This window comes from Gossypium hirsutum, chromosome A05 (genome assembly GCF_007990345.1).
Source record: "Gossypium hirsutum isolate 1008001.06 chromosome A05, Gossypium_hirsutum_v2.1, whole genome shotgun sequence".
In the NCBI taxonomy this organism is placed as follows: domain Eukaryota; kingdom Viridiplantae; phylum Streptophyta; class Magnoliopsida; order Malvales; family Malvaceae; genus Gossypium; species Gossypium hirsutum.
In genome coordinates this window covers 18,595,426-18,620,792 of record NC_053428.1, presented here as the reverse complement: position 1 = coordinate 18,620,792, position 25,367 = coordinate 18,595,426, and the positions used below count along the sequence as shown (strand labels likewise).

At 36.5% G+C, this 25,367-nt stretch overlaps 3 protein-coding genes, 1 non-coding gene and 1 pseudogene across 6 annotated transcripts in view; 1 reads left to right on the top strand and 4 right to left on the bottom strand.

Annotated features, from left to right (window-relative positions):
* LOC107941586 (protein ACCUMULATION AND REPLICATION OF CHLOROPLASTS 6, chloroplastic) overlaps positions 1–1,904 on the bottom strand; it is a 33,225-nt gene extending 31,321 nt beyond the window's left edge. The window contains exons 1-3 of the mRNA XM_041113791.1: positions 1,493–1,904; positions 1,166–1,396; positions 854–1,078 (exon numbers count right to left, since the gene is read on the bottom strand). Of these exons, the coding sequence (XP_040969725.1) occupies positions 854–1,078; positions 1,166–1,396; positions 1,493–1,777 (741 nt within the window). The 5' untranslated portion in view covers positions 1,778–1,904. The remainder of the gene's footprint in view (positions 1–853; positions 1,079–1,165; positions 1,397–1,492) is intronic.
* Positions 1,905–3,630: 1,726 nt separating this feature from the next.
* On the bottom strand, positions 3,631–11,185 carry LOC107957929 (1-acylglycerol-3-phosphate O-acyltransferase). Of its 3 annotated transcripts, none has more exons than XM_041113787.1 (13): positions 9,822–11,185; positions 9,267–9,729; positions 8,484–9,164; positions 8,083–8,214; positions 6,893–7,579; positions 6,417–6,653; positions 6,154–6,200; positions 5,956–6,074; positions 5,704–5,864; positions 5,144–5,256; positions 4,954–5,050; positions 4,118–4,241; positions 3,631–3,965 (listed from the first exon to the last, which is right to left on the bottom strand). In XM_041113787.1, the coding sequence occupies exons 5-13, from the start codon at positions 7,084–7,086 to the stop codon at positions 3,840–3,842; spliced, it is 1,218 nt and encodes a 405-aa protein (XP_040969721.1). In that variant the 5' UTR covers positions 7,087–7,579; positions 8,083–8,214; positions 8,484–9,164; positions 9,267–9,729; positions 9,822–11,185; the 3' UTR covers positions 3,631–3,839. The 3 variants fall into 3 exon arrangements, with proteins under 3 accessions (XP_040969721.1, XP_040969720.1, XP_040969722.1); XM_041113786.1 differs by adding an exon at positions 7,915–7,975 and having other exon boundaries at positions 9,267–10,026; XM_041113788.1 differs by having other exon boundaries at positions 8,484–8,524; positions 8,758–9,164; positions 9,267–10,026.
* A 3,562-nt stretch (positions 11,186–14,747) lies between these two features.
* On the top strand, positions 14,748–21,522 carry LOC107961269 (aldehyde oxidase GLOX1). The gene is made up of 2 exons (XM_016897445.2): positions 14,748–15,587; positions 20,826–21,522. Exons 1-2 carry the CDS (start codon positions 14,763–14,765, stop codon positions 21,471–21,473), a joined length of 1,473 nt encoding a protein of 490 aa, XP_016752934.2. The 5' UTR covers positions 14,748–14,762; the 3' UTR covers positions 21,474–21,522.
* A 1,982-nt stretch (positions 21,523–23,504) lies between these two features.
* Positions 23,505–23,592, bottom strand: LOC121230181 (small nucleolar RNA R38). Its single transcript, XR_005928130.1, has one exon. It is a non-coding gene; the product is annotated as a small nucleolar RNA R38 (small nucleolar RNA).
* Positions 23,593–23,746: 154 nt separating this feature from the next.
* On the bottom strand, positions 23,747–23,839 carry LOC121230183 (uncharacterized; annotated as a pseudogene).
* Between the last annotated feature and the right edge of the window lie 1,528 nt (positions 23,840–25,367).

Sequence of the window (25,367 nt, the reverse complement as noted above, 5' to 3'; positions counted from 1 at the left end):
GTTGAATTTAAATAATCGGGATTACTCTTTTTTAAAATGATAAAAAGCTCGTTATCGAGAATTCAATATGTTGTGTCCTAACGCATTGGATGTGACATGTTGTTTCCTCGAGACGAGGATTTTTCGAAATAAATACCATATTCAATGTTTAATATTTTGGAAAAATTGTGCCCTAACGTATTGGGTTGCGATTTCTTCATTTGATTTAAACAACTGAATATTCTTTTAAACTTTATTACACGAATCTTTTCAAACTTAAGTTTTAAATGATCTCGGAAATAAAAAAGATCGTGTCTTAACTCACTGGACATGATCCCCTTTTTAATCCAAGATAATTAAATATCTTAAATAAGTAAATTTTGACATTCATTCGCATATCGGGAATTCGAGACATTGTGTCCTAACTTACTGGATATGATGCTTTCTTTCTCGATTAACGTGGAACGTGCCCCTCTTTTCCCAAAATTTTCAACACTTTAATACAAGGATCGTATTTTTAAAATTCTTTTAAATTCTCAATTTTCGACATTAAGACATTAAGTAATCAACTAGGTACCAATTTTGGGCGTATCGAGGGTGCTAATCCTTCCTCGTGCGTAACCGACTCCCGAACCCGTTTTCTAAATTTTGTGGACCAAAACCGTTGTTTTAATAAAATCAAACCGTTTATTATAACAACCATTTTTTTGAGGTAATCCAATCACACCTCATAAAAAAGGATTGGTGGCGACCCCCATTTTTTGTTTTCATTTTCCAAAACCCAAGTTGACCCCCTCTTCACCAAAAAAATGGTGTCAACAATCAATATAGCAGCAAAATTTACAAATGGAAGTAGAAAGTTGTATTCAAGTACCTGCAACAGCTTCAAAGCCCTCTCAAGCACCTCACAACCACCAATGAAATCTGGAGGATCCAAAGCCATAGCATCCCTCGACAAGTCCACATAAGCCAGGGCCATTGCCAGAACGACATCCTGTTTAAATGCCTTGGGCAGCCTCTCTCTCAGCAAAGTCTCCCCAATTTGAAGCACCACTTCAGTCTCCCCAGCTTCTTGCAACACGCACAATGCTCCAGGAACCTACATTTACCACATTTTCTCAATAACCAAACACAAATTAAAAAAGAAAAAAAAAGAAAAGAAAAGAAGAAGATAAAATGCAATTACCTTGTTCCAGGGGACTTGAGTGATGATAGTGTCACGCTCATCGTCGACAAGACCTTGGTTGTAATTTCGTCTAGAGCCAGGGTTAGATAGGGTTTCACAGGCAGCTAGAAGAATCTGTCTTCTGCTAACTATAGTGTCTTGACTGAACCCATATTGAGGCGGTTTCGAAACCCTTGCTTCATAGGCTCTTCTGATTCCGTCACCTAAGAAATGAGTCTCGGCTCCTAAAACCTGCATTTGAAAATTATAGTTTTTAAATAACTCCAATTCCGAAAATTAAAACGAAAAAAAAAATCAAAGGAAGTGAAGAGTTACTGTGCGACTGACCTTGTAGAAATCAAGGGGAATGGAAACGTGGCGTTCGGGAGGAGAAGGGGCGAGAAGGGGAGGGTAAGGGGGAGAAAGAGTGGCGGTTGAGGAGGAAGAAGAGGAGACGGAATTATCGGGGGCAGGGAGAAATTGGAAGTCAGCAAGGAGGCGCTCGGCCCATTTACTGGCGGAGCAGACGACGGTAGTTGAAGGGTGGTGGAGTCTGGAGGGTTTAGGAGGGTGGAATAAAGGAGTAAGTGTAGGAGTGCACAGCCCGATGCTAATGTGCCTCAAAGATTCCATCTTTGGGGTTCTGTGAGATCAAAAAAGGGAAAATATAAAATAAAGAACTAAAATCTTGTTCAAAGAATTCAGCTGCTAGGCTTCTCCCATTCGATAGATAATCAACATTATTCCAGCAAATTTAACATTTCTAAGTTAATTATCTCACCAATGTGTTGTAGTCTTGTTTCTAATCATAAAAAACTCCCTCCTAGTTTGGTTAGGATATTTGGGCATTACCTGTTTAAACCCTCCCAATTAGGAGGCTGCATAACTTAATCCAATCAAATTAATTCCTTCAAAAATTAGGTAAAAGGTTTCCTCAAACTTTTATTTTCAAATAATCCCCTTCAAAAACCCATAATTAATCATAATTAATAACACAATACATTATATATACAAGCCCAATATGTTTTACCTATCTATAATATATACTATATTATGGTATAGCTATTATATATGTAAAGATTCCGTCACATTTTAAAATTAAAATTTAAGTATGATTATTATTTATAAAAAAAGTAGTAATTTTATATTTTGTTAGTATTATTCATGCATTAATTGGTGCGTAATATTTTAGTAAGTGTAATCAGAACTAAGTGAAATGAATTAGTGTAACTAGTACAAATCGAAATTTTCATCGGTGCAATATATAGAGTTGAGTAATTTATTTTATTATAGAATAGCGCACATCAATTGATGCTGTTAAAACTTATGCGAAATCAACTACATTTATTAGATTGTAAAGATAGCTAAACCAAATGGAACTATAACAATTAATATAATATAACTGGCTAAAGAAAATATACTGTGAAAAATAGAAAGGAAGCAACAAATGTCCCTTAGAGTAGAAGGTAAAGGAAGAAGTAATAATTTCAGCAGCTGTGATAGAAGTCTATTAAAATGATGGTGAAGAAAAGTATTATGTAAACAAGAATTGTGAATCAAAGTTAATGCACAAACAAAACCTAACAACAGCAACAATGTCATGGTAGTATCACCACAACAACAGCAATCAACCCAAGCCAGTAATGTGCATAGAGAATTATTTAAACCTCAATCTGTCTTTTAATTGTCTTGGGACAATATAGAATTTTTGAATCATTTAGCTCAACATAGATGATGCCATCTAACTTTGAATATTGTAAAAATAACTCGGTCGAGAGGAAACGTGGTGCATAAGCAAACCTAGAAGCAACCTAATTGAAATCAATATAGCAACCCAAATTTGCAAGGCTATATAAGGGTTTTCTTTGAAAGGATATAAAAGTATCACATATTTAGTTAGAGAATGTCTACTGAGAAACAACTTTTTTTCCCCCAAGATTAGATTCTCTTTTGGAAGCTTCGGGAATTGGAAATTTGTTAGCCACATTGGATTTCATGAAAGAATTAATCAGCATGTCAGTCCTGGATGGAGTCACCCTGTTCAACTGTGTTTGTAATTCTTAGTTAGGCCCTTGGATATATCCTCAAAATTTTTTACCTGCTTTAATGTTATCGTATGAATCTTGTTACTGTATCCAAAGTTGGTTCAGAGTTCACAACTCCAACCTGCCCACCCACATTCAATATGGTCATGATCTAAACAACGCGAATCAGTTTCCCTCTGCATCTTGTTGCCACTGTCAAATTTGTCAGATTTTAACTTCGGTTAAAATGTATTTTATCTGTGAGTTTTCTCTCATAATACAAGTCGGCATTCAGTATAGGTTGCAGCTCTGGCTAGCCCAGCTAAGTGTCTGCAGCAAAAGATACACACACTGCTTTGATATTTTATTGTCAAAACGAGGCCTAAGTGATGAAGCCACAACCTATTGCTTCCACTCGGACTTCTGTAACATCTTAAACATGGAAACTCTTTCTACCTCCCCTTAAAATCAATTCTTCAATATCCATTCCCTTAAACCAGTAACCAGATTCAAGGTACTACAAAACACATAATACGTATATAAAAATATTATGATACAAGCTACAGGCAAATAATGTTTTTTTCTTTACCCAAATAATCTTCTGGCCAATGAAACTCGGTGTAATGCGCCATACAACATGTGGAGAGAAATTAAAAAATACTATGCTTCTTCTATGCTGATACCAAACCTTCAGGAAAGGGTTCTTTATCAGGGTTAGGTGAAAGAAATCTCCTACAGGCATACAACACAGCTGAATGGAATCCATCTCTATTTTCAAGGAACACAAAATGTCCACCCTGCAGATGAGAGAGAAGAAAGATGAGGAGGCTGAAAGGAAGGATAGAATATCAGATTTAAAATAGTCCATTCAAGGTTCTAAAATAAACGCTCTCATGAAAAAAAAAATGTCTTTGGCAGGTTGCCGCCCAAGTTATGTCTTATAACAGACCTGAGGAACCCTGATAATTTCACATGGGACCTTCATTTGCTCGCGAGCTTCTTGGGCTCCTTGGTAGTTCATCCAATCTTCAGCCCCATATATAAAAGTGGTTGGCACTTTCCACTCAGATGCACTATTCATGAATAAATTAAAAAAAAAAAAAACAGAAGTTATTCAATGTCTTCAAACACCAGGAATCATCATTGTTAGAAGACTACAAGACTGATCTAGACTCTAGCTAGTGCCTTATATGACTTCCATATCAGTCTGAAATTCTGAAATGTGCTCTAGGTTTGAGGAACTGCTTGAGGTTTATGATCATTTCATCACCTGTTCTATTTTTTTCCTCGTGGATTTGAAAGTGAGGTCTAGGTTTGAAGAAGTTCACAAGCCAATTAGATGTTAAATGCATGTGTTCAAGGTTGAATAAGTGCTTTTAATTGCAAGTTTTCATAAACCTCTGCTTCCAATGAGCCCCTGAATAGCATTATATAAAATGGCATGTGTTATATGACCCTTAAAACCAGGGTGAAGCTACATGATCATTACATTCTTTTTTCCTGCATCATCATCATAACAACAACAACAACTTAGCTCTAGTGAAACCTGTATTGTGCAATGATGTGAATAATTCCCAAGCACCAGGAGGAGAATATGTAATTTGCTTCTAGACGATGTTTTCAAATCAAAGTGAGATATTGTACAACTACAAGTCCCAAAGTCTAGACAGAATCTTGACCAATATAAAAATAGGCAGGTATTAGGCCATCTAATGAACCCAATTAAAAAACAGTAAACATTTCCACTGAACCAATAAATGAGTTTAATGAAGCAGGGTATCAAACCTGTTTAAAAGTGCCCGATTAAATGCTCCAAATGCAAATATATATTTTAAGCAGAGCTCTCCACTTGCTTTGGCAGCTGAGGTATGGTACACATAATCTTCAAGAATGAAGAACGGGAAAAAGCAGCCATTATATATCTATTATTTGTTAATAGAAAAGCCATACACAAAATCCAAAAATCTTACAATACCAGATAGAAGTCTAGACTCCTCCTCTGTAAATACACCCTCAGGTGAATATCTGTTAGTAAACCTAGCAGCTGTATACTTCCGTACAAGATCTGGACCCCAAGGACCTAAGCCTCTGCATACAGAATCATCCAATAAATGCACAAAAATAATAAACTAAACAACTTGATATGAAATGTAATGGAAGACAAGAGAATTTCTGGAAACATATATAAAATAAGTTAAACAAATAGGAGTATTAGGACTTTGACAGCAACATATAAGAACAAAGGGAACCAACAAACATAAAAGTTTAAGATAGAAGTAACCTACACAAGACATGTACCATTGAGAAATAACCGACATAAGAACCAATGGGGAGATCATTGGTTCTTCTAAATAGCAATAGGTTAGAAAGGATCGACTGCTGACCCTTATTTTCTTCCCTTAGAATGAATGAACTTGCTAGCAACATTTTAGAGCATAATTAATACTGTTCTGGCAGACAAGTCCAGAGCAGTGCTCAATGGAAAAGCTTGATTTGTGATTCAGGTTAAGAAAATAGAACCAGAAAATTACAAACCTTATAATCTTCTGAGGAGTAAAATTAGACTCCCACAAATGACTCAAAATTGCCCCCCTCCATGTTGCTCTGAAGCGGGTTACCCACTCATATGTTGTGTCTGATTCTGATGAAAGTCCAGCAGTCCCCACTAAAATTAAGTGTTGAACATGTTCAGGATGCTACAGGAGTAACACAAGGGACATTAGAATAAAAAGATGCAATATCAAACTGCTTGTTGCACTGAAACATTCAACATTTAAAAGCAATCACCTTGAGAGCATATTTAGCTGCAACATATCCTCCAAAAGAATGCCCAAGTAATATGAAGTTACTAAGGTTTTTTGCTTTGCGCCACTCCTCCAAAGAATCAATAAACCATGCCTCAGTTTCTGCATCATAACACACCAAAAGTGAATTACATGTTCGATTAAAAGGGGCAAAGGGATTATTAGCATTCTGTTCACTGACCTTCAGTGCTTTTGCATGTAAAGTCAGGCCTACTTGATCCACCCCAACTGGAGAGAAAGATGAAGAAAGAATAAGAAACTATTATAATGTAGATATCAAACGCAAAAAAAGAAAAAAGAAAAAAAAAAAGCCAACACAGTCAGCAGTTTCCAAAATGAGAATAAGAAGTGTTTAAAGGAGGACATGATTCGTAAAACTATAAACCAACCGCCTCACTGAAAATCAAGCCAAGCCCATAACCTTTTAAGACAAAAGAAGCTTACCCAAGCTGATCAATAGCAATAACCTTGAAACGATTGGCAAGATAATCAAAATTCTTGAAAAAGAAACCTTGAGAAGCAGCATATCCGTGTACCATAACAAGGGTGGGAGAACCCTCCTTGCTATCAAAGGTAACTGTGTTTATGAACCTCGGCTCGTTACTTGAAGAACGAAACCACCTAACCTTAGAACCAGGCGGACCTGAGCCTATATTCACGAGTTCTTGCACATACAGAGTCCTGAAATTTCAATAACCCATTCAAATTTATCGAATTCCTATCGAAGTTTTCACCAAAATCAATACAATTTTTTGATATAATTAAAACCAAATTATTGTCAAATTGAAGAAAAAAGAAAACTGAGGTTCCAGGAAACTTGAAATTGAAGTTCTGGCTTTTCTGCTTTTCCAAGCGTATAAGCTGAAAACAAGATAACCCTAAAAAAGCTGATGATGACAAGAAATCGAAGGTCAACTTACTTGACGAGAGAGAGAAGGCGTTTCTCGGAGGCGATGATATGATCAGTGGAAGTAGGAATCCAACGGAGAACGGAGGGCCATAACGATCTGGATTTTGCTATAATCGACGGGGATGATCGAATCTCGGATTTATTGATTTCTTCGGCCATTTTTCTTAAAATTAAGCTGGACCAACGATAGACAGATCTGTTCATCCGATGTTCGATTTTTTGCTTCTTAACAATACAACATTCTTTTTCGTTTTTATATACCGAAGCTTTGATTTTTGACTTTATTAGGGAGAATGGAATTTTTCAAAGGTAGCGTTTAAAATTTTTTTATTTCCTTAATCGAAAAGATATAATCGACAAAGCAAATACGTTATCACCAATTACTAGCGCGTTTAAACATTAAAGACTGCTACTTAAGGACATTTCATTCATCTACTTCTTCTCAGACCAGATATAAAGGAAGTCAAAATTACACGATTAAAACAGTCGGCGATTGCAATGACGTAGAGGGTGACGTTCGACAGACTCCCAGAATCGTTGTTTGACTGATTGAATATCGCCACTTTTGTCGCTTATAAAAGGAAAAATTATTTGGGCTGGGGGCGAGGGTTCTGGAACTCGATGTGGGGCCAGGGACAGCTACCGTCTTGAACAACACGCTGAGTGCACCGCAAGGCGCAAGGCGCAAGCCGCAATTCTACAAGGTTTAGAATAATAGTAAATCAATGTTGAAAAACTTTATTGAAACAAATAGTTTATATCTCTAATCTATCATCATCTGCTCCACAACGGCCGCCAAGTAAGAGAGTGAAAGAAAATTATATTCAAGAGTTGTTGGCGGAAACACAGCGAAGCCAAGCAGACAATCACTCGCCTATTGACTGCCCACAATCAAGCCTCAGGGAAGATCATCCCAACAAAATACTCTGCCTGCTCTACGAAAATATCCAATTACGCAACTAAACCAAGAGTTTCAAGGTAGTTCTTCATAGTAATAATAATAATAGCTTCCAAACACGGGATTTTTGTTACCCGAATTTGGGAGTAGATGTCAGATACATGTTTCCTAGCAGCAGAAAGACCAACCAGGCCGCTAGCAAGACCAGAAGACATGCGCATATCCATCGGAAAGGTAATAAGATTTAGCCTTTGGATTAATTTCGGTACTAATGATTACATCAATTATTAAGCCATAAATACCTAGCACACCAGCCACAACCATGGTCGACTATCGACTTCATCACCAGCTCCAGCCTCATTACCCCCCTCGACGCTACACCAACCTGTGGCACCTAAGCGGCTCCCATACCTCTGAAATATCCGATCCGTGATCTTCAAATATACAAAAGTAGTCATTAGTAAAATGCTAGCGCAAGAAAATGAGGGAAGCAGTGGCATGCAAGAACCCACAGAAAGGAGCAGTTTCGTCTACGTTATCATATTTGAGAGCAAAATGCTAAACATCGAAGACAAAACGCGTATATAAATTCAAGCTTCAGCTTTCTTATTTGAATCATTGCAACCCTATCATCCAACCTATGGTCACACAATAGGTTCTAGGCACAAAGAATTCAGTATATATGAGGCATTAGAGGGCAAACCTCTCTTTGGCCACTGTCTAGAACCACAGTATTTTTCCAACCTGGAATTCCAGAAAGAGATATTAGCAACAAGGTAATACTATTCAAGAAATGAAAAGGGATTATTCCATTGACTTCCTACATATAGAAGAGTAAATAATGGAACACCCAGCTAGTATTGCATTGCTTATTCCTCTAACTTACCCAGCAGATGATATACAATATTAATATGCTAATGCTTTACGAATTCAGAACTCTCTAAACAGATAAAATCAGACCAATCAACTTGCCTTACCATTTCAGTTTTAATGTCACATAGGAAATAGCTGAAAGAAAGCTCCAACCTTACATATACCATGGGATTCAACCCCAATTCATGTAGAAAAAGTCACTAAGTGTCATTCCATGCACGTAAAACGTCATTTCTTGAACAGAGAATTGAAGAACGAAATTGAAGTTTGCAATTGATGTTAAATTGAAAAATTCAGGTCAATACTGAGGTATTTCCATATAGAAGATGACTGTATGCTTTGTCAACGCTAAAAGAATAGTAAGCTCTGTACACATCAAAAACAAGAAAAGTCAAGATAAATAACGTCTCATCTGTGGGAATCCCAGAGTAAATTTTGTGTCTTGATTACCACCCTTTGAAGTTTGTCCTTTTGACCAATTAATAAAGGATCTGGATGTCATCTCCATTACCTGGTAAAAGAACTAAAATTGTAAAACCAGACATGAAGTAGAGGCAAAAAAGGTGCTGCAAACTAACAAGCGGAAAGACAAGAGAAAGGCAAGAAATAAAACCTTTGTTGCAGTTTTTTTCATTATTGATTTGTTTCCATCCTTGTCAATTTTTCTTGCTTTATAAAGGGGCATTAGCAGTGATCCAACATATACAACGACAGCGTGTTTAATATGATCAGCTTCACGAGGATCGTTCTTAAATCGCTCCTTGCTTACCGCAACTTGGGAGATAGATCTCTTATTTGCTCGTTCATCATGCTTCCATGTCGGTTGCCTTGAACTAGTATTTGACTCTTCCTCGTCCTTGACGTGCACTGTTGGGTGGAAGAAATCTGGATCAGCAGCAGCTGCTTGAGACTGCCATCTCTTGATGGCATGATAATCCTTAATCCCCCCACTACCAGCAGTATCAACCCATGCTTTGGTGAATATACTGCTGTCCATGGCCAAACTTTCTCCGAGTGATCTCTACGTTCCAAGTGGCTAGCAATCTCATTTGATTTGCTCCTCTGAGACAGGTTATCTGTTAACATTTTGGAATTGTCAAGATTAACACAAGCAGCAGAGAAATCAACAGACCAGTAGAGTCTATTTCTGATATACAGTCTTGTGTACCCAGAACACCAGCAGGCCACTTCCTTTCCTCCATTTCTGCATATTGATCCCTTCTAGCAAATCTGAGAAGAGAAGGAATCCTGGGAAGCTCCAGCAATTTGTTGCAGTTGGCTTCTGTCGATGGAAGTGCCTATAGAGTAAAATAGCTAATCTCTTTATACACACATCCATAACAGAAACAGGACATAGAGTGAAGGTGAAAGGAAAAGCATAAGAATAAGAATAATGTGGTTGTAGAATGCTATGTTAGGCAATTCTTCTCATTTTCAAAGTAGGTGCGAAATACCATCACAAGTTTCAAAATTTGGCCAGTCAATCAACTACCGATATCAACTTAACTAAAAGTACTAGGAAGATTCAATTCATTCATAGTACAGAACAAGCAATAAGCTCTATAACTCTTTTGGTCTTTATTTTGGAAACAAATTAGTTTATTTTGGTGATTTACATAACCTCTAAAACAACATGGATATTATGTGTAAAACAAATTAACGATAAAGATTACATGTCATTCACTTGACAGTTACATTATCAAACTTTTAGTGATTTAACAGAATTGGACTAAAAAAAACAAAAGTGATAAGTGACCATTTTATAACTTTTTAAAAATCAAGTGTCTTAACTAGAAACTTACTAATAGACCCACACATGCACAACTGTGCATGATGAAGCTCAAATTTGGATTCTCCTGGCCCAAAACCTTAACCTTTGCTAATGATCCCAAAGCTGAGGTAGGTTGAATGTAAACTTAGAGCAGCCAAGCAGCTATCTTAGATAATAATAAACCAATTATTTATAAAAAAAGAATGTTGAAATATCGTTGGGGGTAATCAAAATTTCATAATTATTTATGAAAATGAAAAATAGTTGTAATCTTCTGCCGTGGCACTAGTATCAGGTCTTAATGTTGCTTCAAACATCTTTTGCTGGGGTGCTTTGAAGAAAGACAAGCACTAAAGACTAAAACCCTGGTTGAAGTATTAATTTTGGAAGAATCTTTTTCCCATTCCAAGCATATGTGGAAGGCAGCATCCAGCTAGCATGCCTTCTAAGGTACTTCGATTATGAATCGGGCCATCCTACAAGGAAACCTTTGGGGGATGGATGGGTTGATCTCTTGTTTCATTCCTTGGTTTTAGTTTAAGCATATATATGTGTTGGGGTTAAGTAACAATTTATCCGGATAAAGTATGAAGCTCTGTCTGAAACTAGAGCAACAAAGCAATAAATCCGGATGAAAAATGAAAGAAGTTTGAGATTCAAAGACTTAAAAGTTGCAAGAGAAACAACCAAAAACAGAAGCAAAAACAAAATGTTGAAGAAGAAAAATGAATTTTTCTTGTTGAAGAAGAAAAATGAATTTTTCTTATTTTCCATTTCATCCATCAAAAATATATATGTCACAATAAAATTGACAGCTACCTAATGTATAATTGCTCCCATAAATACATGACTTAAGCCTAGCTAGAATTACACACCAAATGTAGCTGACATATCAGCTATTACATCACATTCAAATCTTCACCAAATCTTGCTAACTTAAAATCTCATTACAAAGTAACTGAAGGAGTTACAAATGAACAAAATAAACAAAATACTGTTGCTCCACTGGTTCAGCTTCAATGCTGGTCTGATGTTGCATTGCAGGCCAAAGTTTAACAATTTGGCATCCCCAAATGCTCAAATCCATTGCTTATGCAAAGAAAGGAAGGAAACTGGTATAGAAGTTTCCAATGATATCGGATGGAAAGGCTGCAGAAAATCGAGGGTTTCAACACCTTTGAAGGTTGTTTATGTGGTTCAGACCCATTTTGCGAAGCAATCACTCCTAAATTTTTTAAACAAGGAAACAAGGGCCTCATGCCCTGGAGACCCCATGTAAATGTTACTCTCCACCGGCACCATTTTGTGCTAATTGTACATGTCTAGTCGTTTTTAAGTGGAGAAATTTTACATTAGAAATTCTCTCGCCAGTTCGTTGCTACGGCCTACTAGGATCATTTTGCAAGGTGGATTAACAGAGTAAACATATATTGAAGGACTTGAGTATGCGGCTATGTCAGTAGAGCTATCTTCTGAGGTCAATTTGTTGCTTTGAATTTATTTCTCGATTCAGTTTTACTGTTCTTTCTTCTTATTTTGGATACCGTACTGCTGATTATATTGTATCCATGCGCTAAGGCTGAGATTGGGATATAAATACAGGCGAAAGGTCTGCACAGCTTACCACGAGACAAATTTGTTGTTCATGTTTGTTCTTTCACATTAACCTGTCTGGCTATCTCCATTATGATAGAGGCCAAGAGAAATTGGATCATTTTGAGCCTTTTGATATGTTAATGATTGGTGGAGTTCTTTGCTTAAACACTAGAATTCTGACTTCACATGGCATTCATGTTATTGCCTTCTTTAAGTGATATCTATCACATTTTCTATACCCTATAATCACCTTATACATAATTAGACATCATTGCATGGAACCACGAAATAAATATCCTATACATACCCAAAAGACTTAGAAAAAAAAAGTTTTTCTCTCACTTTTCCATCTTAGAAATAAATATCCTATTCTTCACTTGCATTAATGGTACAGATTATAAACAGCTCATTAGTTCTTCCATGTTACCGTAACAAATAGTATTACAGTCTGAAAAAAAGTAGCCACTGCATTAATGGGTGTGACAATAAACAGCTAATTAGTTCTTCCATGTTACCCAACAAGTCTTTAGTACCCACTCTTGCCCCTGCGTCAGGAAACACGACAAATGCACCATAGGAACTATATCTTCCTCAAACTTAAAACTGAATTGTAGCCTGCTATTGTCTGCTCAAGTTGGGCATGCAATTGGGTTCTAGTTTCACGGTTCATATTAATTATTTTCTCTAAACTCTCAGTAGTTGGATGGTTATGTCCAATTAATCGTTGATAAGTATTATGTATATTGTTACTCTACATATATACAAAATATCAAATAATAACATCACCTATAAAATATTAATAAAAAAGTTTTAACCATGATTATAAAAAATATATATTTCAATTTTCATAATATATCTTTTCAGTATCATATAATTATATATATATATATCAGAATAATCATATTCTAATGTATCATGATAGAATTCTTACTTGTTAACTTATATTTGATTTAGTAAATGTAGCTTTAACTATAATGTTTACAATACTCACAAATTTTATAACTAAGCAAATAAGTACATTATTCTTCTAAGATTGCATTATATCTAATAATTTTAAACATTATAAATTTTGTATTTGATAAATATGAAAATAATATATGGAATACAATATAAGTAATTCAATAAATTGATATTCTTAAAAATTAAAAACTAAATAGATTGATATATATATCTTATTTGTAGTTAAATTTATAATATATAACCGATATAAAATGATGAATAAAAAGAAAAACATAAAATATATTGGCATACAAAAATTAGGGTATTCATTCGATCTATCAAAAGTACTAATGTCAGTAAGGTCTTATTCAAGATAAGAGGAACAGCCAAAAGGCATTAATTGTTAAAAAGAAAAGTTGGTTCTTTTCAACATGGATTCATTTTAGTTCGTTCCTTCCATTGATGTTAATGGGAGGGAAATGGACTCCTTGGCACCTTAGCTCCTTAGCCATGTGCCTTCCAAATATACCAAATTATTCCTACTAACCAAAATATAAACTAATGTTGAGTATATATCACATTTCCAAAAAAAATAAAAAATTTAAATCTATAATTAAACTCGAAATAAAATCTACATTTTATCTACATTTACGTATTGATATAACTTAAATTTATAATTTATAAAAAAAATCGATCGTAAATAATTATTAAATTAAGAATTTGTACAAGTAGTGGAATGTTGTTGAAATTTCATATCATAACATAAAGATAAATTTATGGGTGATGTAGACTGAGACTTAAGTAATTAATTTGTTCCCAAAAGCCTACCTGCTTTAAACATCTTTGTTTCATCTAAACAGAAAACTAATCCACCCATTCAAGTTGTGTGAAATTTGGATTCTATATATGTATATGCCTGTTATATCATTTATCTTCTGTTTACTATTTTTCTCTTTAAACCAGATAATTCCTTTTCTCCTTAATATCTTAGGTCGTATACAAACTCAAAAGGCTAGTTAAATTATTTATAAACTTGGGTCTATTCTCCTCAGCAGTAAAAAGGCCCCATCTTGAGACTATCCCAGCAGTGGCGCAATGTGGCATATGCTAAAAACTTGCCTAGACCAGGCAGGAGCTAGGTTGGGAAATATCAAGCATACAATAAAAAATTGGTAATAAGACATTATATTTTTTGGATTTGGGTTAAAATTATAGTTTTTTTTTTACAATAAAAAATATCAGGTCATACACACAACATAATATCACATATATATTTTTAACATTGTTGCCATTTGGATGTATGAAAATTATTATATTCCATTTTGAATCCATCAATTTCCCTAATACGAGTGAAAGGCTGCCTATATTCGGATCATTTCATCTAAAAATGCCAAGCAACCTTAATGGGTACAATGCAACTCACGGGCTCTTCTTCTATTGTCTATCATTTTAATTTAGTAGTCGAATTTTTACTGTAAAATCTGCGTTCGGAGTTCAAAAATGAGAGAACCATCGTTTTTAGTAACAGGAACGAGTCTCCCACGCGACGAACATGCATGTGGGATCCCCCCATCTCATGGCTTCTTCACAAGGCATGTATAAAAGAGCACCAAAGGCAAGCCTTGAGCATCAACAACATCCCCACAGGTCATTTGTGCTCAACCAAATATGGCAATCCCAACATTAATTTTCTTAATCCTCCTCTTGCATCTACTCTTTGCCTCACAGCCATGTCACCTTATTCTCACCTCAGCAGTCGACGGCCGCTGGCAACTTCTACAAACAAGCATTGGCATCTCAGCCATGCACATGCAACTCCTTAGAAACGACGGTGTGGTTATTTTCGACAGAACTGATTTTGGCAAATCAAATCTGTCGTTGCCAAATGGGAAATGCCGTAATGACCTGTCTGAGGGAGCTCTAAAAGTAGATTGCTCGGCACATTCAGTGGAGTACGATGTTTCGTCCAATAAGTTCAGGGCTCTTATGGTCCAAACCAATGTTTGGTGCTTTTCAGGCGCTATTACGCCTGATGGTAAATTGGTCCAGACTGGTGGTTTCAACGATGGTGAACGTTGGCAAGAAATTCCAAATGGGTTGGCTGCCAGAAAATGGTATGCCACCAATCATATATTGCCAGATGGAAGATTAATTATTGTCGGTGGTCGCAGACAATTTAACTACGAGTTCAATCCTAAAAATATTGCCGCCAACACATTTAATTTGCCTTTCTTGTTAGAAACCAATGACAAAGGAGAAGAGAACAATCTTTACCCTTTTGTCTTCCTCAATGTTGATGGAAACTTGTTTATTTTCGCTAACAATCGAGCTATTTTGCTTGATTATATGAAGAATAAAGTGGTAAAGACGTACCCGACAATTCCAGGTGGCGATCCTAGAAGCTATCCTAGCACTGGTTCAGCTGTCTTGCTTCCATTGAAGAACTTGAAAATGGCAGATCTTCAAGCTGAAGTTTTGGTTTGTGGAGGTGCTCCTAAGGGTTCTTTTGCCCAAGCATCACAAGGTAATTTCACTAAAGCTTTGAAAACTTGTGCCAGGATCACAATAACCGACCCCAACCCAAAGTGGGTAATGGAGACTATGCCTTTAGCTAGAGTTATGGGTGACATATTGGAACCCACCATTGTTTGAAAAGTCAAATGGGGTGGGCACCGAAAGTAGAAAGTAATATTGGTTGGCAAGTTAGGTTAAAAGTTGGCATGGGATAATTGCAATTTTGGTCCCTAATTGTATAGGGACATTGCAAGTTGATCCTTGAACCTCAACTATAAATAGGCCTAACCATTGCTTACTTTCTTCATCCCATAATTGCCATTCTCTACTTAAGGCATTATTCTCTCTCTCTATTTGTAAATTTCACTTGTAATTTTTGGAGTGAAATATATTTGGTAGTGCCCGAGGACGTAGGCAAAATTTGCTGAACCTCGTTAAAATTCTGGTGTTCTTTATTATTTGTTTTGCATATTTTGTGAATGTGATTGTAGTGATTTATTGTGCTATTAAATTACGATAGAGGGATATTCTGGCTAAGAAAGACTTGGTATTTAAGTGATCTTCGTGATCTACCTCTCTTTCCTGGGAATTGAACTTAGTGTGATTTTTCAGTACAATAATTTTACTCTTTCACACGCTTCCGCGCAACAATTGGTACCAGAGCCAAGTTCGTACTTGGGGAATACGACCGTTTACGATACTATTCACGTATACGGCACTATTTACGTATACGGTACTATTTACGTATACGGCACTATTCACGTATACGGTACTGTTCACGTATACAGTAGTTGGGATTGAGGAGAAAAATGGTAGCAGCATCGTCATCAGCAAGGACTACTGTGACAAATGTAAAATTTGAAGTAGAGAAATTTGACGGTACCAATAATTTTGGTATGTGGCAATGTGAGATCCTGGATGTCTTATGTCAGCAGAGCTAGATATAGCCCTTGAAGAAAAACCTGACAAGATGGATGACAAGGAGTGGGCCAAGATCAATAGACAGGCGTGTGGTACAATCCGCCTATGTTTGGCCAAAGAGCAGAAGTACTCTGTCATGAGGGAGACATCAGCGAAGAAGTTATGGGATACACTGGAAGAAAAGTTTCTAACGAAAAGTCTTGAAAATAGGCTTTATATGAAAAAGAAACTTTATCGATTCACGTATGCACCCGGTATGTCGATGAATGACCATGTGAACTCATTCAATAAAATTTTAGCAGACTTGCTAAATTTGGATGAGAAATTTGAAGATGAAGACAAGGCATTATTGTTGTTGAATTCCCTTCCTGATGAATATGATCATCTTACCACCAAATTACTTCATGGGAAGGACACGATCACATTTGATGCAGTCTGTAGTGCGTTGTATAGATCTGAGACTCGAAAGAAAGATAAAAGAGATCACAGAGATACAGCCGCAGAAGTCTTAACAGTAAGAGGTCGTTCACACAGCAGCAAATCTGGTAGAAGGGGAAAGTCCAAAGGGAGACCCGCCAAAGATGAATGTGCCTTTTGCCGTGAAAAAGGGCATTGGAAAAAAAATTGTCCTAAGCTACAAAAGGGCAAGGCTATTTCTAATGCATGTGTAGCGGAGCATGATGAGGAGTCAGACTTTAGCTTGGTTGGCATGGCAATGGCATGTCAAACGGATGAGTGGATTTTGGATTCAGGATGTACTTACCATATGTGTCCTAATAAGGACTGGTTTTCTAGTCTTAAAGAGCTAGAAGGTGGAATTGTTCTTATGGGCAATGATAGTGCTTGTAAGACAATGGGAGTGGGTACAGTCCAATTGAAGAATCACGACGGCTCAATCCAAGTCTTGACAGATGTTCGCTACGTACCTAGCCTGAAGAAAAATCTCATCTCATTAGGGGCCCTAGAATCTAAAGGGCTCACAATCACTTTGAGAGATGGATTACTAAAAGTAGTAGCTGGGCAACTGACGGTGATGAAAGGCACAATAAGAAATAACTTGTATTTTTTAAATGGAAGTACAGTTATTGGATCAACATCAACAGTTTCTACAAAAGATGTAGATTCAGAGGCTACCAGATTATGGCATATGCGATTGGGACATGCTGGTGAAAAAGCTTTGCAGACATTGGTGAAGCAAGGCTTATTGAAAGGTGCAAATTCTTACAAAATGGAATTCTGTAAACATTGTGTTCTGGGTAAGCAGAAGAGGGTAAAATTTGGTCCAGCAATTCACAATACGAAAGGAATTCTGGACTACGTTCACAGTGATGTGTGGGGACCTACCAAAGTAGCTTCTTTGAGAGGTATGCACTATTTTGTTACTTTTGTTGATGATTATTCAAGAAAAGTATGGGTGTATCTAATGAAAAGAAAAAGTGAAGTTTTGGATGCATTTCTGAAATGGAAGAAGATGGTGGAGACTCAGACTGGTCGAAAGGTCAAACGACTTCGATCAGATAATGGTACTGAGTACAAAAACGATCCATTTCTACAAGTATGCCAAGATGAGGGCATTGTGCGACACTTCACTGTTCGGGATACACCACAGCAAAATGGGGTGGTAGAACGAATGAATCGAACTATATTGGAGAAAGTTCGATGTATGTTGTCCAATGCTGGATTGGGCAAAGAATTTTGGGCTGAGGCAGTTACATATGCGTGCCATCTAATTAACCGTTTGCCATCAGCTGCAATAAATGGAAAAACTCCTATAGAGATGTGGACTGGTAAATCTGCTACTGATTATGATTCTTTGCATGTATTTGGTTCCACTGCATATTATCATGTAAAAGAATCTAAGTTAGACCCAAGAGCAAAGAAAGCATTATTCTTGGGTATAACTGATGGAGTAAAAGGATATCGTCTCTGGTGTCCTGATACAAGGAAGATTGTTTTCAGTAGAGATGTGACTTTTGATGAATCAACCATGTTGAAGTACAAGGATTCACAAAAGGATGACAAAACCAGTAGTACTTTGCAGCAGGTGGAGCTTGAAAAGGTTAACGATGATCCAGCTAATATTGAAGGGACAAATGATGAAGAGGTTCCTACCCAAGAACCTCTACAGCAACAAGATTCAATTGCATATAGAAGGCCAAGAAGAGAGATTCGTAAGCCTGCTCGCTTTGATGATATAGTGGCCTATGCACTTCCAATTACAGATGATGATGTTCTTTCTACTTACACAGAAGTAATAAGTAACCCTGATGGTGTAAAGTGGAAGCAAGCAATGAATGAAGAAATGCAGTCTCTTCATAAAATAAGACCTGGGAGTTGGTGACACTACCCAAGGGAAAGAAAGTAATTGGATGCAAATGGATATATGCAAAGAAGGAAGGATTTCCTGATAAAAATGAAATTCGATACAAGGCTAGATTAGTAGCAAAGGGTTACGCTCAGAAAGAAGGAATAGACTACAATGAAGTGTTTTCTCCAGTTGTGAAGCATTCGTCTATTCGAATTTTGCTAGCCTTGGTTGCGCAATATGATCTTGAACTAGTTCAGCTTGATGTGAAGACCGCGTTTTCACACGGTGATTTGGAAGAGGAAATCTATATGACTCAGCCAGATGGATTCAAGGTTGCTGGAAAAGAAAATTGGGTTTGCAAACTGACAAAGTCGCTTTATGGATTGAAGCAATCTCCGAGGTAGTGGTACAAGCGATTTGATCAGTTCATGAAAGGGCAAAGGTACACAAGAAGTAAATTTGATCATTGCGTGTATTTTCAGAAGCTACAAGAAGGAACTTTCATATACTTGCTCTTATATGTTGATGATATGCTAATAGCATCTAAGAGCAAAGTTGAGATTGAAAGATTGAAGACTCAACTCAATCTCGAGTTTGAATGATCTAGGAGAAGCTAAAAAGATTCTCGGCATGGAAATATGGAGAGATAGATCTCATGATAGAGTTAGCTTGTCTCAGAAGCAGTATTTGAAAAAGGTACTACAGCAGTTTGGCATGAACGAGCAGACAAAACCTGTAAGTACCCCGTTGGCTTCTCATTTCAAGCTTTCTGCACAACTATCTCCTTCGACGAATACGGAACGAGAATACATGTTGCAAGTTCCGTATTCTAATGCAGTGGGTAGCTTGATGTATGCAATGGTGTGTACAAGACCCGACATTTCACAGGCAGTTAGTATAGTGAGCAGGTATATGCATAATCCTGGAAAAGGACATTGGCAAGCTGTGAAATGGATTCTACGGTATATTCAGAAGACCGTGGATGTTGGATTACTGTTCAAGCAGGATAATACACTTGGTAAATGTGTTATTGAGTACGTTGATTCTGACTATGCCAGTGATTTGGACAAGCGAAGATCAACCACCGGTTATGTGTTTACACTTGCTGGAGGACCAATAAGTTGGAAGTCTACACTACAGTTTACAGTTGCATTGTCAACCACAGAAGCCGAGTACATGGCTATAACAGAGGCTGTAAAGGAGGCTATTTGGTTACAAGGTATGGCTAAAACCTTGGGGTTGGTTTAGGAGCATATTAACGTGTATTGTGATAGTCAAAGTGCTATTCATTTAGCAAAGAATCAAGTCTATCATGCACGTACAAAACATATCGACGTACGATTCCATTTTGTGCGGGAAATTATTGAAGAGGGGAAAATTTGTCTTCAGAAGATCAAGACTGCAGATAATCCCGCAGATATGATGACCAAGGTGGTAACAGCAACCAAGTTCGAACATTGTTTGAACTTGATTAATATCCTGCAAGTTTAACAGTTGAAGAAGGCACTATCAAGTATTGTTGTCAAAAGCAGAAAGAATTGTGTGAAGATAAGATTATCGTAATCAAATCTTCAAGGTAGAGATTATTGGAACCCACCATTGTTTGAAAAGTCAAATGGGGTGGGCACCGAAAGTAGAAAGTAATATTGGTTGGCAAGTTGGGTTAAAAGTTGGCATGGGATAATTGCAATTTTGGTCCCTAATTGTATAGGGACATTGCAAGTTGATCCTTGAACCTCAACTATAAATAGGCCTAACCATTGCTTATTTTCTTCATCCCATAATTGCCATTCTCTACTTAAGGCATTATTCTCTCTCTCTATTTGTAAATTTCACTTGTAATTTTTGGAGTGAAATATATTTGGTAGTGCCCGAGGACGTAGGCAAAATTTGCTGAACCTCGTTAAAATTCTGGTGTTCTTTATTATTTGTTTTGCATATTTTGTGGATGTGATTGTAGTGATTTATTGTGCTATTAAATTACGATAGAGGGATATTCTGGCTAGGAAAGACTTGGTATTTAAGTGATCTTCGTGATCTACCTCTCTTTCCTGGGAATTGAACTTAGTGTGATTTTTCAGTACAATAATTTTACTCTTTCACACGCTTCCGCGCAACATGACATGATATTGCTTCCAAACGGCAAAGTTTTACTCATCAACGGCGCTGGCTCCGGTTCAGCAGGTTGGGAATTGGGTCGGAACCCGGTACTTAGTCCCGTCTTGTACCGGCCTGATAGAAAAATAGGTTCACGGTTCAAGACGCAAATCCCGACAACAATTCCCCGCATGTACCACTCCTCAGCAACATTACTTCGTGATGGCAGAGTTTTAGTTGGTGGAAGCAATCCTCACGCATTTTACAATTTTACAAGTGTTCTTTTCCCTACTGAACTAAGCTTAGAGGCATTCTCTCCAACATATTTGGACTCTAAATTCAATGATTTGCGACCGAAAATCATCACTCCAAAGTCGATGTCAGGAATCAGATACAACAAAAGAACAAACATTCAAGTGGTCATTACAGGTAAAGTAGCTGAAAACTTGGTGTCGGCAACAATGTTGGCACCAGCTTTCAATACGCATTCATTCTTTATGAATCAAAGGTTGCTTGTACTCGGCAATGACAAAGTAACCACTTGTGGGAACTCAGCGTACAACATTGAGGTGACGACTCCAAGCACGCATAATTTTGCGCCACCAGGCTTCTACCTATTATTTGTGGTCCATCAAAATATTCCCAGTCAAGGCATTTGGGTCAAGTTGCGGTAAAGAAAAAAGAAAAAGGAACAATTGGAATTAAACGAAAATAAAGATTTGTGCTTTGTCTTGTATACTTCTTGTTACTGTTATTTTTTTACTCTTCGAGATGTGACTTAAGGTTTTGTTTTTATATATATAATTCAGCAATCTCTGCCCATTGCTTTAGTAGAACTAGATACCAGACAAGTGTATTAACAATTTATGTTGCATGGATCAATGAAGAGGATTTGTTTTAATTAGTTGTTCAGTTTATATATAAGTAAGATTTTATCAAAGTTTTGCGACCAAGTTTGACAATGATTACAAACTCTCTCTTAAAGAGTACATCTACCGTTGGCTCTCTTAATAGCCCAGTCCAAAACTACCGGCCAAAAGTCATGCTGCTCAGAACTTGCAGTAGCTCTAAGAATAAGCCTCCACGGTTGCTTTGAAAACTAGCATTCGTAAAATAGATGACCCCTAGATTGTTTCGGTATTATTCTCACACAGTAAGCATTCTAGAGGAGAGGTATAACCCCCAACTCTGCATTCTTTGTCTGGTAAGCAGCCTACCCATAGCTGCAAGCGAGGCTATAAAAGAGTCCCATGGAATATTACGCTGGCACATGCTAGGAAGTCTTTCCGGCTATAAATCGTTCAGTTGTTCTTATCCACCTTGCATTGCCTGAAAATGGCTGTTGAAGCCTGTAAAGCCATCTTGCCTTTTTTATTATGTAACCCTCCTCGAGCTTAGTTTTTCGTGTTCAATATATGATTTACTGCTGTTTTTTCTGTTCTTTTTACTTCTTTTAAATACTTACTATAGCATTTATCATGGAATCAAATGTACGCTTTTACATTAACAGCAATTCTATTTCCAGGCATTCGTAGGTCCAAGAACAGCCAAAAAAAAATGCAGAATTGGTCACACTTTAGTCATACATGGTCTTTGCGTAGCTTTTTTTTTCATAAGTTGTACAAATAGTGCAATAATGATGAGTCGAGTCACTTGTACATATAGTATGTCAAGATGAATTAATAATGAAAAAGACAAGTCGGTTTCTTGAGTTGGCATTAAGCATAACGCCATGCACGAACCAAGCCCACCTTCATCTTTCTATCTACATACCTTTTCTATTTTTTACTTAATAGAAAATCAACTAAAGAAGAGTTGGTAAATTTTGGATAGGTTCAAATGGATCAACGGTTTTCATATATGTCAATGATCATGAACGGGTATCGGAAAGTTTATCGATGGTTTAACTGGAAGTTGTGCTCGAGGACGTCGTAACTAGCACGTTGTTGTTAGTGTCAAGGTTAGTAGTTGCCACCATAAACACAATGGTTGGTTCTGTATATTTGTATAGAGAGAGAGCGATGTAAAATTATCAAATAAACACATATAGGAATGTGGGTTACAGAGATAAATAGAAAATTGTGAAATTGATGGTAATTTTCTGAATTAAAAGTAGATGAGGGGAAGAGTGTAGGGAGTATGAAAGTGATTGAAAACTACAAAGTGATGTAGGAGTCGCTTTCTGTTAAAACTAGATAAAAAAAAGTAGATGTGATAGTAGTGCAAAGAAGAGGAGGCACATGGTAACACTATCGTTGCGTCGACATGGGCCAATACTTAGCTCTGCCTCTATGTACTTGATAAAAGACTGAAGAACGACGTAGTCCGATGCAAATAAAAGCTTCCCAAAAGAGGAGAGCCGAGATGAAACAGCTATATTTTATAGCATCCCCTGATTCTGATGGCAGAAAGAAAAATTCGGATGAGAAATAAGAAAGCCCAATAAGGGCTGGGAAGCTACTAAACCCAACAAAAAACATGCCCGAATCCGTGGCTTTTAGCTGGAGGTCATGACTACTCCAAACCACTGGGCCAAGCACGGGATTGTTGAAATTTTCGCTTTGGATTGTTGATATCTGAAAAACTAGTTCCAATTGTCTTTATATCATTTTCCCCTCTACAGCATCCAAAATGAACAGAAACATGTTTTGCATTGAATACCAGACAGGTAAAGACCGTTACCAAAAATTAGTTTAAATGCTTCAGTCTGTGTCAGATCGCCAGATGTCATCATAAACAACGAAAAATCAGCCAGGGATAACTGATTTCAAAATTTTCTCATCATCCACAGAACTGTAATGCTGAAAATAAAAATATATTTGAAAAAAAATGCCCTATAACGTCCTGGGCCATTGAGTTTCCACAATTGAACTGCATTTCAAAAAGTCTCCATAGTTGCATCATTGGCTTCCATGTCTATAAGATTATGACAATTACACCAAAAACCCTCTGCGTCAGATTTCAATGAAATATCAGCACATTAAAATTAATGATCAGCCAGGGATAACTGTATATTTCACATTTCTCTTCATCCGCAGCCGCTAAAAGATAGTAAGTAAAAGACAACTAACAAAAGAAAAAAGAGGCACCAGATCTTCCTATTCAAATGAACCAATCTGATACTCGATTTTCCAATATTCAGCAATTCGATCATTCGTCAATGCCTTCGTTTACATATAATAAAAGCATAAGAAATGAACAAAAACAGGGATGAAAAACAAGTAAAAAGAACTATAGCAAGAAAAGAAAAGGAAATTTGATAATTAAATGAAACCCTAGGACCAAGAATAGATCAGGGGCTTAGACGAGCAAAGACAGCTGACGCGGTCAAATGTGAATTAGTGTTTGGGCAATGATGCTTTCGACCATGTTTTATACTTATAGCCGTTTCTCGGTGCGTTTTGGGTAGTCTGAAAATTGTATTACAAAAGGGTGAACTTGGTATTAGGATTTGGACCTTCTTATTTGTCATGGCCCTAAATAACTGGCCCGCAAAACTCGGTTGGGGTAGAATAAAAGAAAATATCTTTTCATTCTAATATCCATAAAATAATTAATCAAATTAATCGATTCAATTAAATTAGTTGAGTTAATCTACGAGCCATGAACACTAATTAATTAAAATTATAAATAATAATATATTATAGACTCAATATATTAGATAGGTCAAATGCTTTATATAAATTCAAATTTTAAAAATTAGTATATTTATATATATTCTTATAATGGAATTAAAAAGTATTATGAAAAATTTTCTAAAAAAATTATTATGAAAAATAAAATTAATTTTTCAAATTAAACTAAAAACCAAACAAAAAGCAAAAAAATAAAATAAAAGAAAGAAAGAAACATATAAAAATTTCGATTAACCATCTGAATTAATTAAATTTATTTTTGTCGGTTTCTAAAAAGATTTGGCTTAATTAATGATTAAAAGTTTTAAATTTTTGGTTAATGATAGTTTGGTATGGGTATTAACCAAACCAACTGTTTAAACACCCCTGATTGAATTGGCTGCTATGGTTGTTATTGATTTCATGAAATTTTCGACTAATAAGAATATGATTTACTTGATTCTCCCGTGTAATGCTCTTGTAGTCTTCTATCACATGCCCATTCTGTAATACCCCTACCCGTAGTCATTGTCGGAATAGGATACGAAGTATTACCGGAGTTTACGAATTAATTTTTTTAACTCAATATAACCCCTTTATAGATATCTAACCTTCCCTGAAATTTTAAACCAAAAACAATCAACATCAACCAATCCAATTTAACATATTTTCAAGATAAATTCATGCATATTTATAAAATAACATCATCACATACCCAAAATCAGGTTTGTTAACCATACCAATGGCTAACTCTACATTCATTTCACAGAATTATTTACTTTATTAGCTTATACATGCCATTGATTTCCAAAATAAAGTTTCTTTATATACCGAAATCCTGAGGTTGATAGTGTGATGTGTCTCTGACCAAATCCGACCTCCGAGCTTTTAACACTACAAAACAGGGAAAAAGGAAACGGGGTAAGCACTTTGTGCTTGGTAAGCTCATGTAAC